This window comes from Nuphar pumila, chromosome 12, assembly GCF_984573655.1.
Source record: "Nuphar pumila chromosome 12, dmNupPumi1.hap1.1, whole genome shotgun sequence".
Classification (NCBI taxonomy): domain Eukaryota; kingdom Viridiplantae; phylum Streptophyta; class Magnoliopsida; order Nymphaeales; family Nymphaeaceae; genus Nuphar; species Nuphar pumila.
Genome location: NC_143260.1, coordinates 3,470,071 through 3,487,334, shown reverse-complemented (window position 1 = coordinate 3,487,334; position 17,264 = coordinate 3,470,071). Strand labels below are relative to the sequence as shown.

The following is a 17,264-nucleotide window of genomic DNA, read 5'->3' as shown; positions in this document are numbered from 1 at the left end:
ACCCCAACTTCACCCAGCCACAACAATTTTCAAAAATGAATACAGGAAAAAAAACGTAGACAATTTACAAAATGCAACACCTTATTACACATGATCAATGCCTAGTAGCCTATAACACCTGCTCATCAATGCTAGGAGCAGTTCCAGCTGCCACTCAAAACACGACGGAAGTAGAGCACGGTACTGTAGCAACTTTTCTATCCTCTAGCTCAACTTTCTCTACTAAGGTTAAACTAATGCTTCATTATCTGCACAAGGTGGCTGAGGTTATGGCTGGATACAAAATAAGATGAAAGCGATGTGGCCGTAGCTTTCAGAGGTGGACCACGTAAGGCAGGGTGGTCATGGGCCTCACTCGGGGTTTTCCAATCTTCAGAGAGGGTTCCTCGTCATAAAAAAAAATAGTACACTATAATTCTCATCCAAATTTTATGTCAAAAATTTTAGAATTCTGGATAACTGGAACACATGTTGCAAAAGTAAGTAATACCAGAATAAGCTGATCTCTATCATAATTCATAAGTGAATAGCGTCAAAAGTTTTTTCCCATACTATGATCAATTCAAGTTACAGCTTTAACAAACTCTTTCCAGTGGAAAGACGTTGCCATACAGTCTTGGGGAAAAAACTACCAAATTTAGATAACTTTGAGAGAGAGAGAGAGTACTCAATGTTGAGAGGATTTCTTCTCTAAGCACACGTGTGAAACTGTATAATATAATTTTCACTTCAACACATATTGGCCTGACAATTTGGTAAAAGAAACCAAGTTAAATATTTTTATGGCAAAGGAAATTTAGAAATGTCAGATTGTCAATAGCAAAAAAAAACATAGATTGAACACCAAAACTGTGTGGCAAGTATTGCGATATTTATAAAAAAATATCACCGAGAAATTGCCTGAAAGTTTAAAACAACAATTTCTTCTAAGATTTTCAAACCGTGACAAATATCACGATATTTATATTTTTAAAGGATATTTAACGTGAAAACCTCCAAGTTTTTTATAAATATATTTTATTTATATTTTCTTATAAAAAATAATTTTTATTCCCAAGAGTTCGCCAAAAAAATGCGAGATTTATGAAAATTTTCAAAATCTCCAGAGTTTTTTGCCTGCCGAGATTTTGCAGTTTTTAACTTTTGTCACTATACACCAAACAAGAGGCAGGCAGAAGTTGCCTTGCTTTTTCCTTTCAAAAACTCCAACTATACTTTCCCACCAATTCCCCAAAAACCATGGACACAAGCAGAGAGAGAAAAAAAGGGACTTCCGAATTCAGAAAGAAAGAGGCTACCATTATCATGGGTTAGACTATTTAAGATGACCAACTTTAGTTCTTCATTGCTGGTTTAAGCTGCCAGAAGTTCACCACTCAAAAGGTTTTCATGAACTAGAGCTTCGTTATCATGGTGTGCTGGATATCGTTGCTTACATGTTATCATACAGTATCGCTATGCCTTGAATTGCTTATCATAGTCAGCTTCGTTTCTTCTTTCCCCTGTAAGTTTGAGGGTGTGTTTGACCCCAGGGTGTTGCCCACATGGCCTTGGGCTCATGGATAGGGGGATAGCATATCTTGAGTTCGAACCCCCTTGTGGGCACTCCCATAAGGCAAAGCTGGAGGTTTCCTGGGAGACAATGTGGGCGTCACGGTTTTACGCCACCAGTATGGCAGGCAAAGCCAGCACAACCAGTTCTCCGATTCCAAGAACAGTTTCTCTATTCTGAATGGAGAAGAGAAAAGGTTTGGGGGTGCATTTGTGCGCTATGAAAGGAGTCTAGAACAACGTTGAAGCCCCCTGTTGAAACTCCCATGTTTGTTTATACCACGTCTGGCCGGTTTATGGAGGAACAGCTCCTTTCCAATGCACGCAGATGCACCCTGAATCACTTGGAACTCGAGGAATTGCTTCAAACAGGATGCTTCAGCATAGCTTTGCAAATCCCATTGCTGCTGCATACCATGCACTAAATTTTCACTTGTTACACCAGGGCTTCCATTTTCTAGCTTGGCATATTGACATACTAAAGCAATCCAGTAATATGGCTTCTTGGGGATTATATGATTTAATCATCCACCTATTGGTGTTTTATCGGAACCATGATACCATATATGGTTCTGTACACACTCTTGTTTGTATGGATCTAGTCACCAAATGTTAAATGTAACCGTGCAGATGTGTTTAGCATCATTTATTTACTATGTTAGAAGGCCTCATCATATCTAATACACTAAGATTATTTTTGGGAGGGTGAAAAATCAATGGCTCGCAATTCATGAAGATAAGACTGGTTTAAAAATGGTATAAATATGTTTGAATCAACTTTAACACACGAATATAACAAATAAAACAGGATAAACATGATCCAAATGTTAGATTTTATTTTTTGGAGCTTAAATCTATGTAATTATACACATTTCCCATGAGCCTAAAAATGTCCTGTTTCTTGTTTCCTTCCGAGACATTTCCTATTTCCATTACCTTTTATGGCAATCTTGGTTCAAACGCTGGTATGGAGGTTTGCTTCAGGAGTTTTATTCCATCAGGCTCGGCTTGGGGTTTGGCAACCTGTCTCGTGATTGGGAAACCATATTTTTTTTGTACTGGTTTCTGGTTTATGAAGCTTGGATAATGGAATTCACAATAGATGCTTGGCCACCATCCCCTTCCTCTGTGTGTGTGCACCGCGCTCCTGATGATTGACTCTCAAGGTCTCAGAATCACTCGGAAACAATTTCCTACTGATATTAGTACAGCATATTCACAAATAGAACATTTGTACATGCATGTTAGCTGTTTGCAAATCAGACTGGCCGGCTAACAAGGCATGCAACCCAAAATAACGAGCAAAACACACACACACACACACACCACCACCACCACCAACATTACATACCCGTTACACACCCAACAGGCCACTATGTCAACCCAAATGAAAGAACAGAACCCAAAAACCTGCCAAACTCGAGCCACCCCGTTTCTTCAACGCCAGGCAGACGTGAGCCAGTGTGTATAAGCAATTAGAGGGAAAAGGAAAAGAAATAATTATGTAAGAATGAAACAAAGCAGCCATTCTGCCCGAATCACGATTGAGCCATGGCCGTGCCCTGCTGGATTATGTATTTCTCATGTTCCTGTTAAAATTTAAAAAAAAGAATGAGTAAAATCCCAGTCAGTCAGCTATTACTTGCAAAGAAAAAGGAACTTGAAACAATAATAATTTTAATAGCTTGTATGAGAATGGGTTCCTCACCATCTATATTTTAAATCTCTAGACAGTAATTTATTAAACGATTGATTCAAAGATGCAATCTGTGGTGCTTTGTAACAATTAACTAACACTTCATTTGAAAGGAAAAGGGAAAAGAGGGATATCTTAGCATGATATCCAACCCTTCAGAAATCTCGTGTAGGCTTGAAGTCTTCCACATCAGTTGGTGGGACTGGACAACAGCACACTACTTTCTGGTTCAATTTTTACCAGAATTGAAGTTTAGTTTCTTATCAACCATTGAAGTTGATGTACAACCTGCCAGAAGGATATTCTGTACAGCGGTCCGCATTCTATAGCATATCTAATATCTTGGTCATTCTGCATTGTTTGCTCTATTTTTAAAAATTCTTCTTCCTAAAAGGTCTGAGATCTACATAAACTTCTAAATTGGATCTGGATAACCTGGATCAGCTGGCCATATCCATAGAAACTTCCTGATTCTGAAGTTAATTGTGTCTAGACAATGCTAATTGGACATGTGCTTTAGGAATATGTGTTATCCTTTGGTGGTTAAAGCACCTAAATATCCTAAAATAAGAACATTAGCTTAGTCAGGGTTTGACTAGATTTTGGTTCAGCTCAGCCATAGACTCGATGAGTCGATGGTTAATAAATTAAAAATGGAGCATTAATTCTCACAAAAAAAAACATGCAAAGTACCATATTTCATCTGAACATTCTGTAAACAATGGGAGACAAGTTAATTGACACCATCATCCAACAAACAATGGGATATATGTTAAAAGAACCGTATATCTCTTTAGCAGTTCATAAGGACAACTTCAACCTATAATATGATGATGTAGGTGAAAATTTTCAAGACCAGTTATCTCAACAATGAATATAAAACAAGTGAATACCGGCTGATTTCAAAACTTGACATTAACCAAGTAGCAATCAATATGAACTTCTAGACTAGGTTTGGTTCACACTCAATAATTTTGGAATTCTAGGGGATAAGACTTCCAAATGAGACTGTAAAAGCTATTCTACCCATAATACAAAGGATTTCAAACCTATAACGAAGTGGATTATAACAAAGTCAGCATGGATAGTATATTGTACCTCCCAGGAAGCAGTTGGGAGCTATTTACAGGTCCTTTTGAACTCCCAAGGCAACGGGCCCTTAGATCACATCCCTTCTCAGTTCTCATCGCAGCTACTTCCTTTTCCATGGCAGCTACTTCTCTTCGCATTTTCTTGGCCTCAACCTCCATTGCTTTTGTCAAAGTCTCCACCTTTTTCGCTAGCATCTGTTTGAAGATAAAGTCTAAGAGATTGGCATCAAGGGTAAAGAGAGATCTTATGAAGGAAAAAAAAAGGATTACAATATAACGAAATCAATAACCTCAATCGCATCATCCTTGTCCTTGAGGCTTTGATCCTTCTCATGACTAGCCTTCCTCAAAGTTATGACCTCTTTTTGCAACATATCATACAGTAACCCAGGTACATAATCATCAGGATCTGTTTTTGCTGTCTCACTTGGTTTCCCATCTGGGTTGTCCTTCCAAGTGGTATGGATCTCATTATCCCTAACCCCATCAACTTTGTTAACTGGAGAGTTGGACCCTGTACCATTTGACAAAAGCTTGGCTCGGTCCAACGGCCGACTGCCTCCATCAAAGGACTTTGAAGAACCCTTGGCATGCTTCAATACTGTGGTGACACTGTTTGGAGTTGCAGAACCATAATGAGCTGCAGGGGTTCTCCTTGAAGAAAAGCCATTTGAAGATGTTCTCGCCAAATTTTCTGCTCCACCAAGTGATTGTCGTCGTGAAGGACCATTGCTCACAGTTCGTCCATCAGATGTTCGGGCATTAACGTTTGATAAAGCCCTCAAACTTTCTTCCAAAACTTTGAGTCGTAATAGATATTTCTCCTTTGCAAATAGCACACAAGAGAAACAGAAAATAATCAGAAAATTTCATGCAGAACAAAATAGAAACACCACTTGCAAAATAATACTCACTTTCAGCTGGGCTTCAGACTTTGCAGTTCTTTCTACTATAGCAAGTTTGTCACGAAGCTGCTGCATTTCCCCCTAAAGAGAAAGAATAAACTTATAATTCACGAGCAAAAATTGAATCCTAAAGGAATTATTTCTTATCAAGGGGGAAAAAGTATTTACAAGGGAAAACTTTTTGAAAATTTCATTTTAGACCTGCATAAATCTTCTTTCTTCAAGCCATTGTTTTACAGGCATTACTTTGTCATTGGAATCTTTCCATTCATTTGCAACTACCACCGCTACCCGATTTGCTGTAACCTTTGCACGAGCCAATTCCCGGTCGATAGTTTTTCTCTCATCCTGTAGAAATAGGGGAAAGGGAAAAAGGGGAACTGCTATGACCATTTTCTAATAAACTTCTAATAGTGAAAAAAGCAGCGATATTTCACGTGCATAACATTTCAAGAGGAGCAAGACATTCTTACATTCATCTCCTGAACCTTCCGCTGGTAATCACGCACAGCATTTGCAGCTGCACCACCAGAAAGAACAGCCTCCTCAAGCTCTCGAACAGTTTGACTCAGTTTTTCGACCTCTGCAATCTTCTGCCTGAGCAATTTATCCAGAATCTTATTTTCCTCCTGGCACATGGGAGGCCAAGAAGTAAGACAATAATGGACCATAGGTTCAGTATGGATGGACTCTGCTAACCAATGGAATCAATGTATAGACCACACAAAAAGGGAAATAGGAAGAACACCTGGCAAATCTCAATCTGTTTCATCAGTTCTTGGTTCTTGTTTTGCAAATCATCAACCAAAGAGGCCTTTGCCAATGCTAGCTGAACAGTTCTCTCTGCTTCAAGCAAAGCTGCTTCTTTTGATTTCGTAAGTCGGTCAAGTGCTCGGTTGTCATCCTGCAGCTTGGCAGCCTGGAAAGAGAACATTTGTTAACCACTACACTAGAACAAATACATTTCTATATGCCAGAATTGGTGGTATACACTATACAACATCAAGAACAATTCAAAGCAATGCAACCTACCTCCAGCCGAGCAAGTTTAAGTTCTGCTTCAAGTGGTGTAATGATGGCCTCAATTGGAGGCATTTCATCATCTTTCTGAGCTGCATGGACTCTTCGAAGAGTTGCTTCTGCCGAAAACTGTGCTGCCAACGCTGCTTTCTTCTCATCATTTAACTTCTTGATCTCAAGATTCTGCAGGAAATGAAATGCATATTATGTAGGATTGAACATAAACTGAAATATTCATCCAAATAGATAACAGACAATTTCCATCAAGAAACAAACAGAAATCAAAAGATCACTTGCCTTGTTTTCAAGAAGAGCTTCAGTTGTCTTCAGCTTATCATCCACCTTTTTCAGCTCATCTGTAAGCTGAAAGCAAAAAATGAGAAGAAGAAAAAGGGAAATTGTTATGCAGATTCAAAGTGAAAAGGTTAAAATAATCAATGATTCAAGACCTAGAAAAAAATCTTGATAATAATCACCTTGAATAACAAAGACTACTCTCACAAGAGAATGCAACATATTTTATTGTCGAGGTTGGGGAGAATCAAAGAGACAAGAGCTTTAGAAAAACATGATGACGCAAAGCTATAAATCCCTAACAAATATCACGAGTCTGTCGCCCTCTGTCAGATGATAATGAATAATTAAAAACTAAAAAGTATAGCCAAACACATAGGACATTTTGTGGAAGCTGGCTGTTATTCAAAAGAGGGGGCGATGGAGGAAAAGGAATGGAGGGGATAACAGATGATTTTACAGAATTTTAGCCAAGAGACCAGTCGTATGATTGAATCAGAAAGACCAGACCTGGTGCATAAGGTGTGACAGTTTTTGGAAGGCCAAAACAGGGTAGGAGATATTCATGTACAGCTAGGTCAAATTTTGTACAGTTACAGAAATGTAAAGATAGCAAAAGGATACAGTTATACCATTTTTTTGGCCAAGTCGCTAGTGTTACGACCTGCCTCGGACGACCCGCTCGGCGAGCTGCGTAGGCGGGCACACCCACCAAAACGGCAGGCCATACGCCTGTGGGACCTCGCCCAACAGGGCTGTGCTGGGCAAACCGCAGGGGGGCGTCTGCACCAGGCCATGCAGGTAGCACTGGCATGTGCACCAGGCCACGCAGGTGGCACTGGCGTGTGCAGCGGGCCACACAGGTGGCGCTGGCATGTGCAGGGCCTCCAGACCAAGCAATTGACACGCCTCCACAAGGTGGACTGCAGCAACAAAGCGCAGTCTCCAAGCCATGCATGGGAGGCAGAGTTGGCGTGTGCAGGTGACACTGGCGCGCGCAGGAGGCTTTGACGTGTGCAGGTGACACTGGCGCACAGAGGAGGCTCTGGCGTGTGCAGGCGACCGTGCAGCGGGCTGGGCGCTGACAGGAGGGCATGCAGGTTTCGGCAGTGGTTGCTTCCAGCAGCCCCTGCGGCAGGTGCGCCGCAGGGGCCTTTTGTGGCAAGTCTCAGCAGCCCCTGCAGCAGGTGCGCCGCAGGGGGCTTTTGTGGCAAGACTCAGCAGGCGCCCATTGAAAGCACCTCGGGGCTGACCCCTGCGCACTGTGCAGGGGTCTGGTTTGTTTCAGAGAGCCGTTGGAGGCTCTTTATTTTGGTTTTGGGTGCCCCAACCAGGGAGGCCCGTTTTGTAAAGGCTATAAGCCTCCCCCCTTGCTGGGGGGGGGTTGATTATCGAATCGTGAAGTTTGTGTTGCACTCGGTGCCTCCTCCCTTCCTCATTCCTTCATGCCCAGTAGGCGCAAGCCCTGGGCCGGACCCATGCAGTGGGTAGCTGGAGGACGTGGTTCTTCCTTCAGCCGGCCGGTGGTCGCGTGGCTCTCGACCCCGGATGTCTTGGACTCGCACAGCGAGTAGCCAAGGGGCGTGGTTCTCCCCTGGGCAGGCCGGTGGTTGCGTGGTTCTCAACCCCGGATTTCACGGACTCGCATAGCGAGTAGCCAAGGGACGTGGTTCTTCCCTTGGCCGGCCGGAGATCGCGTGGCTCTCGACTCCGGATCTCTCTTCTTCACCTTCGGCAGCAGCAGGCCACGGCGTCGTGCACCTGCTCCTCCCACAGCCCCTTCCCAACCCCGCAAGCCCCGCGCAAGCCTCAGCTGTGCGGCGCTCCACCCCGCGTGCCTCAACGCCCCGCGCGCCACAGCGCCGCACGGTCGCCCCCACGCGCAACAACGCCGCGCGCTTCACGCGCGGCCGCTGCTGTCTCGCCCTGCGGGCTGCGCACGCGCTCAACGCCGCGCGCCTCACGCGCGGCCACCCCTACCGCACCAGCGTGCCTCAAGGCCGCACACTCCACGCGCGGCCGCCCCTGTCGCCCCACGCACCACAGCGCCGCGCGGTCGCCCCCGCGCGCCACCCGCCGTGCCCTTCGCGCGCGGCCTCCCCTGCTGCATCTCACCTTCCTTGCACGCCTCCAGGCCACGCACAACCTCTCTTCATCCGCGGGCCTGACGCGGCGCATTGTCATCCGCAGGTCCCCCTGCGCCCTCAGCGCGCGACCTGTGCGTGGGTCACCCACCGCTCGCTGACTGCCCCGTCTTCCGCCACTTCCCCACATCAAGCTCCGAGGGTTTTGGAGGTTTTATTTCCCCGGGGCTTATCAACTTGGTATCAGAGCGAACTTACGCTCTGTTGGAGCTTTTTGGGAGTGCAACGCATGTCCTCATAGGCATTGGCGTACCCTACACAGCGTGTGCACTCCTGTTGTTGCCCCCACTCGCTTCGCGAAGTGCCTGCATAGCGGAACGAGTGCTATCGCCAGCACACTTGCTGCCGCCGCGTGCCGCATCTCAAGCACCTACGCGCGCCAACTTAGTCTGTCGGGCAGCCCTGACGCAGTGCTCCGCACCTTGTGTGCCCCTGTGAGCTGTCTCGGTGCACATGCACCTGCGCACACCAATGTGAGCGGTAGCGCGGACAGCCACCGCAGGCCGCTCGCGCACTTCAGCTGTTACCTGTGCGCCTGCGCACCCCTTGCGGCATTCCACTAGGCATGCAACCACTCGCAGGACCGTGGCTCCTAGCTACCGCACGCTGCGGACAACCAGCGGGCGCAGTAGTGCCCCTGCCTTCTTCTACCTAGGGGGTGGCACACGGACAGGATCCCCGCACCTCACCGGACGCGATGGAGGCGATTCAACGCCAGTTGGAGAAGCTGGAACACAAGTGCTGCATATTCCAGAGGGAGCATAACAGAGAAATGGAAGGAATGGCACTGAAAATTGCCACATTGAGCGCCAAGGGTGAGGCTGCAAATAGTAGAGTTCGTGTAGCGCAACAGATGGAAGGATTCCAAGTACTGGTTCATGCCAGCATGGAGTTAGCCGCACGGATGGTTCGCGGGCTGAAAAGAATGTGCGAATCAAATAGGGTCTCAGACATGCGGCAACTGATTGACTGGAATGATAGAATTCGTCGTCTCTACGGGCTGGTGAGTGAGCAAGAAAAGGACGCCTTGGATCCGAATGAAAGAGTGTACCTGAGGGACATCGACAAGGCACTAGAAAAGCTCCAGTGGGAGCTGATGGGAGCAACCGTTTTTGAGACAAGGGTGGTCATCCAGGTGCTTACCTGTGGTTGCAAGAAACTGGTAAGGGTCACAGCGGCCTATGAAAGGGAATGGGTATCGGGTCAACGAAGAGGGATGGGTGAATTCCATAATTCAGTGAAACGTGAAGATGAGCTATTACAGGATGCCAACCTAGCCACGTACTTCTTGGAGGAGCCCAACCCACAACCATCGCATGTACCCATGTCTAGTGCACCAGCCATGCATGATCCCCGGCCTTTGCTCCTGCGAGCACCGCAAGCAACCATGCCGCGTCCCCGCTACCAGAGGTACCCCAAGGCAGCAGCCTCCCAGAGCATAGAAGCTCCCCATAAATCCTACTTGGAGGCATTAGTGCGGCCGGTGAAGGCAGCTCGGACTCCCCACCAGGCAGGCCAGAACGCGCATGTTGACCAGCCCGCACCTCCTCGAGGCATGCCGGCATCGCAGGCCCTCACCAGCTCCAACGTGCCATCTCCGTGCGCCGCCACGTGGGCTGTTGTCCGCACATGTTCCTCTCTGAGCAGCCTGGCGCACGTGGCCGCACCTGAGCCTCCCGCAATGCTGGCAGTTTCGCCGCACACACATCACCTCCCCACCATGCGTGCTGCGGGCATGGAGGTGTGTGCGCCCCTGTACCCCAAGACAGCGCACTTCGTCGCATGTACCTGGGGGCGCGCCTCCGCCCGCCAACGCCTGGGCCCTCTTGGGCATCGTCGGCTGCACTCCGCGTGCCTACCCGTACACTCCCACTGTGGCCTCACGCACCAGTTTTGGAACTCGCCCGAGCATGCGCTTCCACTTGGTGTGACTTCGTCACACACCCTTGCTTGCTGCAGCGTGTTGTCACCTCGCATGACCCGGCACACTGTTTCCTGCACTCGAGACTCCATGAGCGGCCAGGCGGGTGTCTTCGTGAGCAAGCCTGCGCACGTCACTGCGCGCACGTCTCCATCGTCCCAGGCAAGGCGCGCGCCGCCATCCGCACGGTGTCCTCCGCGCGCGCTCAGCCTCCCCCGCCCGCTCCATTGCCGCGCACCTGCAAAGCGATCCCCCCATGTGCCGAAGCGAGTTCGCCTCTCCGCACCAAGGTGGCGCACCGCACTGCCAGGCATTCCGCTGTCTGCATGCGTACACCAGCGTGCAGCCCAACGCAAGCGAGCCCTTAGCTGTTCGGTCCTCCCTGCCCGTGGTCATGCCTACAACAAGCGACTGCGTGCCAACTGCGTCCCACAGCAGTGCGCTGTGCCTTGCGCACCAGCGCGACTATACCCCCCTTGCGACACGCGGCCTCGCACGCGCCAAGGCGCTCCCGCACCAAAACAGCATGAAGGCACGCTCAAGCTCGAGCAAGGAAGGACCATCAGGCTGCGGGGCGAAAGGGATAGCTTCCCCTTCGATCCAGGAGGTTAGCCGGGTCATTGGGGGTGGTGGAGGGTCGAAGGGAACAGAATCAACCATCCCTTCATCCCTGCACGCACCAAGTCCCGCAGCACGAGCTGTCAAAGCGGCGGTAGACCAAGGCGGGCCCTGTCGCCGCACTCACCCAATTTGCATCTTCACGTGCCTAGGCTTAGGCACCAACGTATCAAAGTAGCGGCCTTGCAGTCTATTGGTGCTAGTTCAGCCAGTCGCGCCACCCATGACCATCTCCTGTGCAGTCACATGCGTGAACCCACACCCATCGTCTTTGAATCCAATGCGGTTGGCTCATCATTGCACGCGCCGCACTCGGCGCCCTGCGGAGCAATACAACACCTTGAGGACAAGGTAGAGCGGAAGCGTAGTGGAGTGTTATGACCTGCCTCGGACGACCCGCTCGACGAGCTGCGTAGGCGGGCACACCCACCAGAACGGCAGGCCATACGCCTGTGGGACCTCGCCCAACAGGGCTGTGCTGGGCAAACCGCAGGGGGGCGTCTGCACCAGGCCACGCAGGTGGCACTGGCGTGTGCAACGGGCCACACAGGTGGCGCTGGCATGTGCAGGGCCTCCAGACCAAGCAATTGACACGCCTCTACAAGGTGGACTGCAGCAACAAAGCGCAGTCTCCAAGCCGTGCATTGGAGGCAGAGTTGGCGTGTGCAGGTGACACTGGCGCGCGTAGGAGGCTTTGACGTGTGCAGGTGACACTGGCGCACAGAGGAGGCTCTGGCGTGTGCAGGTGGCACTGGCGTGTGTAGGCGACCGTGCAGCGGGCTGGGCGCTGACAGGAGGGCATGCAGGTTTCGGCAGTGGTTGCTTCCAGCAGCCCCTGCGGCAGGTGCGCCGCAGGGGCCTTTTGTGGCAAGTCTCAGCAGCCCCTGCGGCAGGTGCGCCGCAGGGGGCTTTTGTGGCAAGACTCAGCAGGCGCCCATTGAAAGCACCTCGGGGTTGACCCCTGCGCACTGTGCAGGGGTCTGGATTGTTTCGGAGAGCCGTTGGGGGCTCTTCATTTTGGTTTTGGGCGCCCCAACCAGAGAGGCCCGTTTTGTAAAGGCTATAAGCCTCCCCCCTTGCTAGGGGGGTTTGATTATCGAATCGTGAAGTTTGTGTTGCACTCTGTGCCTCCTCCCTTCCTCATTCCTTCATGCCCAGTAGGCGCAAGCCCTGGGCCGGACCCATGCAATGAGTAGCTGGAGGACGTGGTTCTTCCTTCAGCCGGCCGGTGGTCGCGTGGCTCTCGACCCCGGATGTCTTGGACTCGCACAACGAGTAGCCAAGGGGCGTGGTTCTCCCCTGGGCAGGCCGGTGGTTGCGTGGTTCTCAACCCCGGATTTCACGGACTCGCATAGCGAGTAGCCAAGGGACGTGGTTCTTCCCTTGGCCGGCCGGAGATCGCGTGGCTCTCGACTCCGGATCTCTCTTCTTCACCTTCGGCAACAGCAAGCCACGGCGTCGTGCACCTGCTCCTCCCGCAGCCCCTTCCCAACCCCGCAAGCCCCGCGCAAGCCTCAGTTGTGCGGCGCTCCACCCCGCGGCCGCCCCTGTCGCCCTGCGCGCCACAGCGCCGCACGGCTCCCCGCGCGGTCGCCCCTGTCGCCCCCGCGCGCAACAACGCCGCGCGCTTCACGCGCGGCCGCTGCTGTCTCGCCCTGCGGGCTGCGCACGCGCTCAACGTCGCGCGCCTCACGCGCGGCCACCCCTACCGCACCAGCGTGCCTCAAGGCCGCGCACTCCACGCGCGGCCGCCCCTGTCGCACCTGCGTGCCCAATGCTGCGCGCTCCGCGCGCGGCCGCCCCTGTCGCCCCGCGCACCACAGCGCCGCGCGGTCGCCCCTGTCGCCCCCGCGCGCCACCCGCCGTGCCCTTCGCGCGCGGCCTCCCCTGCTGCATCTCACCTTCCTTGCACGCCTCCAGGCCACGCACAACCTCTCTTCATCCGCGGGCCTGACGCGGCGCATTGTCATCCACAGGTCCCCCTGCGCCCTCAGCGCGCGACCTGTGCGTGGGTCACCCACCGCTCGCTGACCGCCCCGTCTTCCGCCACTTCCCCACATCAAGCTCCGAGGGTTTTGGAGGTTTTATTTCCCCGGGGCTTATCACTAGCTAGATTAGCTAGGACGGGGATGAGGAAAGTCTGGAAGACCATCCCCCTGATTGGTGACCCCATGTAGAGGGGTGGTGTAGTAGGTTGCTCACTGGGACTAAAACAGTCTTAACAGCAATGAGCGTAAAACCACGAGGGATGACACTTTCATCTCAGAGCTACTGGCAGTGCTCAGTTCGGGAGGTAGACAAGACAGCTGTCATTGAGGAGGAAAAAGTAAGACCGCGAGGGTGATTTCAGTTGTAATGTTAATGATGTTTAAAATTCAATGAACTGGTACGGGTCTGCCAAACCCCAGCTTGCTTACCGAAAAAAAATAAAAAGTAAAGCCAAACAGCTGAATGAAGAGAAATGTGTGCTTTATAAAATGCATTCTACTTGAAAATCTAGTTCTTTATAAAATGATAATAATAGCAAATAACAAACTACTACAACAAAAGGAAAAACAATGACATTAGTTGGTGATGTTTTCAGTGGTAAGAACAATGGTTGTAGCCATAGTAGTAACAGCAGCAATAATAAAAAATTAACAATGATAATGATGGATAATAACAACAAAATGACTAAAAAACAAAACCTACTTCTTCAATAGCTTTTTCCCTTAGACGTTCTGATAATTTCAATGCCCTGATTTCAGCCTGGGCTTCTCCCAACTCCCTATCCTTATCTGCACAGAAAGGAATACCGGGGCACGGCATTAAAATCAGATGTAACACACGCACGCACACATGCAAACAATACGTACAAAGAGACAACTAATCTTCGTCATGAAATGTGCCACACGAAATTCGAAGACCCACTGGCCCTAACCTGTGCACAGATTTCACCCAAAACCTGTGCAACGAATACAAGGCCAAAATATGAAGACCCAGTGACCCTAATCGGTGCAAGTTGATCCAAAAAATCTGCCAAACCTGACATGGGACCTATCCATCCAACGTCCACCTACCTGACACTGGAACCTATGAATTCCAATCTATTATTTGGATAAGAAGTACCAAAGACAAGGATCCGGTTTGATTTAAAAAAAAAAAAATCAGATAATGCAAGTAACCACTAAAACTCAGTTTTTGGAAAAAAAACGGAAAAATAGGAAAAGAGAAACCTAGCAACGTCAAGAAATTGAAAAACAAAGAAAACGGCTAAGAATAGATACAACCTGCGAAAAATCCTTCAAAATATGAACAAAGAAATCAGAACTGCAATTAATAATAATAGAAAAAGATAAATCAAACCTCAAAATAAGAAAATCCCCCAAAAAACTCGACAGTTGAAACCAATTCAAAATAAGATATTGCAAAAATTCGGACCTACCTTGAATTTCAAATCAAGGTCACATCAGAAACTCTAAAATTCGCACACAGACTGACACTCAAGCTCTAACTACACGAAAAGAGGGTAGAAGCAGCTGCGTTTGGACGAGCAAGGAGGGAAACTATGAAACCCTGAAATTAGATCCATCTAAAAAGTAGAGGAAGTCTCTAAAAAAAAAATCTGCAAACCAGACAATGTAATTAGGAAGACAGAAAATGCAAGTAAATTACTTCAGAAAAACGAAAACAATCGGACAAAAAATAAGCAGAGCAAGAGTCCAACGAAAATGTCACCTTTAACTTCGTTCTCGAGCCGATTGAGCTCCATCTTCACCGGATCCGAGCCGTGCAGCAAATTGATGAAGTCCTCCGCCTCGGAGCCAGATCGCAGATGCTGAGTCTTCTTCCTGCTCCTGCTCTCGCTCTTAAACGACGCAGAAACACTGAGGAACGGCTTCGGCGTCTCGACACCCCGATAGTCCCCTACGTTCTGCAAGTCAGCCATCGGAAAACCCACACAGAACCACGGGGAAACGCGAAAAAACCCTCGAACCTCACTTAAAGCATCAAAATCGAACCAAAAAACCCTAACAATCCTATTTACAAAAGATCTTCTTTCTAAAGTGATTCGGCAGTACGTAAGAGGAGTTGTATCGATGAAGTAATGCGAAGCTAGCTTATCTAGCTAGCTCGCAGAGCATCCACAGCTGACGAACCGCCATCTCGATCCACCCGCATGCCGAACTCGTCGGAAATCGAAAACCTCCAGAAATTCCGATATAACACAGGAAGGAACCCCAGAAACCGACGGAGAAGCGGGTCAGGAACCGGAAATCTTAAAGGATCAGAGGAAGGAAGGGGCAAAGAAGAAACCGGCGATCGGATTCGGCATTCTATCGGAGAGACGGAAACCCTAGAAATCCAGAGAAACCCTAGAAAGGATTACGGTTCGCAGGAGAAACGGAACCCTCTGCAAATTTTTTACTATCGGAGAGGGTGAGAAAAATGCAGTTTTTTTTCTCCCTCTGCAAACAGGAAGAGAGAAAAAGTGCGAGCAAAAGTGAAAGGCGTAAGGGAAGAGTGAGCGTTATATTTAGCGGGGAAATTTGAGTGGCAAAATCCGACACGACCCGCCAACCCGCTTCTTAGCAGGGTTCGGGTTTGGCTTAAACGAGTTCGTGTCGTAAACGGGTCGACCCGCCTAACCCGTTTATTAAACGGGTCGGATTCGTGTTAGGGCTATGCCAATCCGCCTGACCCGTTTAATAAACGGGTTAGGTGGGCGGGTCAACCTGTTTACCCAAAACCGACCCATCAACCCGCCCGCTAACCTGTTTATCCGACCCGCCCGCCAACCCGTTTACTCGTACCTGACCCGCCAACCCGTTTACCCAAACCCGACCCTCCAACCCGCCCACTAACCCGCCAACCCGTTTACCTGATCCGACCCATTTATTAAACGGGTTAACCGTGTCGTGTCGGGTTAACCGTTTAATAAATAGGTCGGGTTCGTGTTGAGGTATGCTGACCCGCTGTTGACCTGACCCGCCAACGATTGCCATATATATATATATATATATATAAAGAGAGAGAAAGAGAGTTATGCAATGGTGCTGCTCCTTTTCTCGTTCTCCCGCTCCTTCAAAACTACTAGTATTTTTTTTAGCATTTTTTCTCATATAAGACCATAGATGTGATGCAGAGGTTTTGTTTAATGAGAACCTGATAAGGATTTTTCTGATGATTCAAAATCGATGGCTAAGAAGACATCAAATTTTCTGAGCTCATAATATATATATATATATATATTTTTATATATATATTTGAAAAAAATATGAACCAAGAGTAGATTCTGCTAAATTGAGCATGTTCTAACACTTCTGATCTATAATAAAACACTTTAAACTATGAGGCTTAATGGGGGCAGAACGAGAAAATCGGGGCATAGTATGTTCAATTCTTATATATACAGTGCAGTACAACAAAGGGTTGTATGCTGCATTCAAGAATGCCATAAAAACTTCATTCGAGGAATGGGCGATCATTTCTCAAGAACAATAGCTTAGGACCCTGATACTGGATTTGGAATCTACATGCTCACGATTTTCGAGGAGATCTACCAGGAAGTATTTAGTATTCAGTTTGGTCAACTATTCATCATCTTTCTTTGGCTGAGTGGCATGTATTTCCATGGAACCTGTTTTTTTAATTATGAAACACGATTGAGCAAACTACTCACATCAGACTCAGTGCCCATGTGGTTTGACCAATAATGAGTAAAAAAATATTGAATGACAATGTAGGCGGGGTTCATGAAGAATACAAATAACTTCTGGATTTTTTTAGATTTGGTAAGCATCAGGAATAACTAGTGAATAACAATTACTTGGATATTGAGCATTTTTTTGTACTTTTTTTCTTTTGATATCTCAAGAATGATGAACCTAATTTTTAGGAATTGGATGGAGGAAAAAAACCTAAAATTCAAAATAAAAATATCTGATTATGCGAGCGAAGGGACATGCATATGATAAAAGACAACAGATAGCAATAGAAGAATCTTGGGATACTATTCCATTTACTCAAGCAATAAGGAGTTCC

The 17,264-nt window shown here is 48.2% G+C and overlaps 1 protein-coding gene across 1 annotated transcript; it reads right to left on the bottom strand.

Moving 5' to 3' along the window:
* Positions 1-2,733: 2,733 nt before the first annotated feature.
* LOC149819682 (microtubule-associated protein 70-2-like) lies at positions 2,734-15,536 on the bottom strand. Its single transcript, XM_089982462.1, has 12 exons — positions 14,958-15,536; positions 13,932-14,017; positions 6,561-6,626; positions 6,276-6,446; positions 5,992-6,162; positions 5,717-5,872; positions 5,445-5,591; positions 5,253-5,324; positions 4,821-5,162; positions 4,629-4,787; positions 4,346-4,533; positions 2,734-3,140 (listed from the first exon to the last, which is right to left on the bottom strand). Exons 1-12 carry the CDS (start codon positions 15,166-15,168, stop codon positions 3,122-3,124), a joined length of 1,788 nt encoding a protein of 595 aa, XP_089838588.1. The 5' UTR covers positions 15,169-15,536; the 3' UTR covers positions 2,734-3,121.
* Between the last annotated feature and the right edge of the window lie 1,728 nt (positions 15,537-17,264).

Excerpts from the sequence above, each read along its gene's own strand:
- LOC149819682 (XM_089982462.1), bottom strand. The coding sequence starts at position 15,168 with ATGGCTGACTTGCAGAACGTAGGGGACTATCGGGGTGTCGAGACGCCG. Across the intron at positions 14,018-14,957 it reads GCTCGAGAACGAAGTTAAAG|ATAAGGATAGGGAGTTGGGA; the intron begins GTGACATTTTCG and ends CTTTCTGTGCAG. Across the intron at positions 5,325-5,444 it reads AAGAAAGAAGATTTATGCAG|GGGGAAATGCAGCAGCTTCG; the intron begins GTCTAAAATGAA and ends CTTTCTCTTTAG.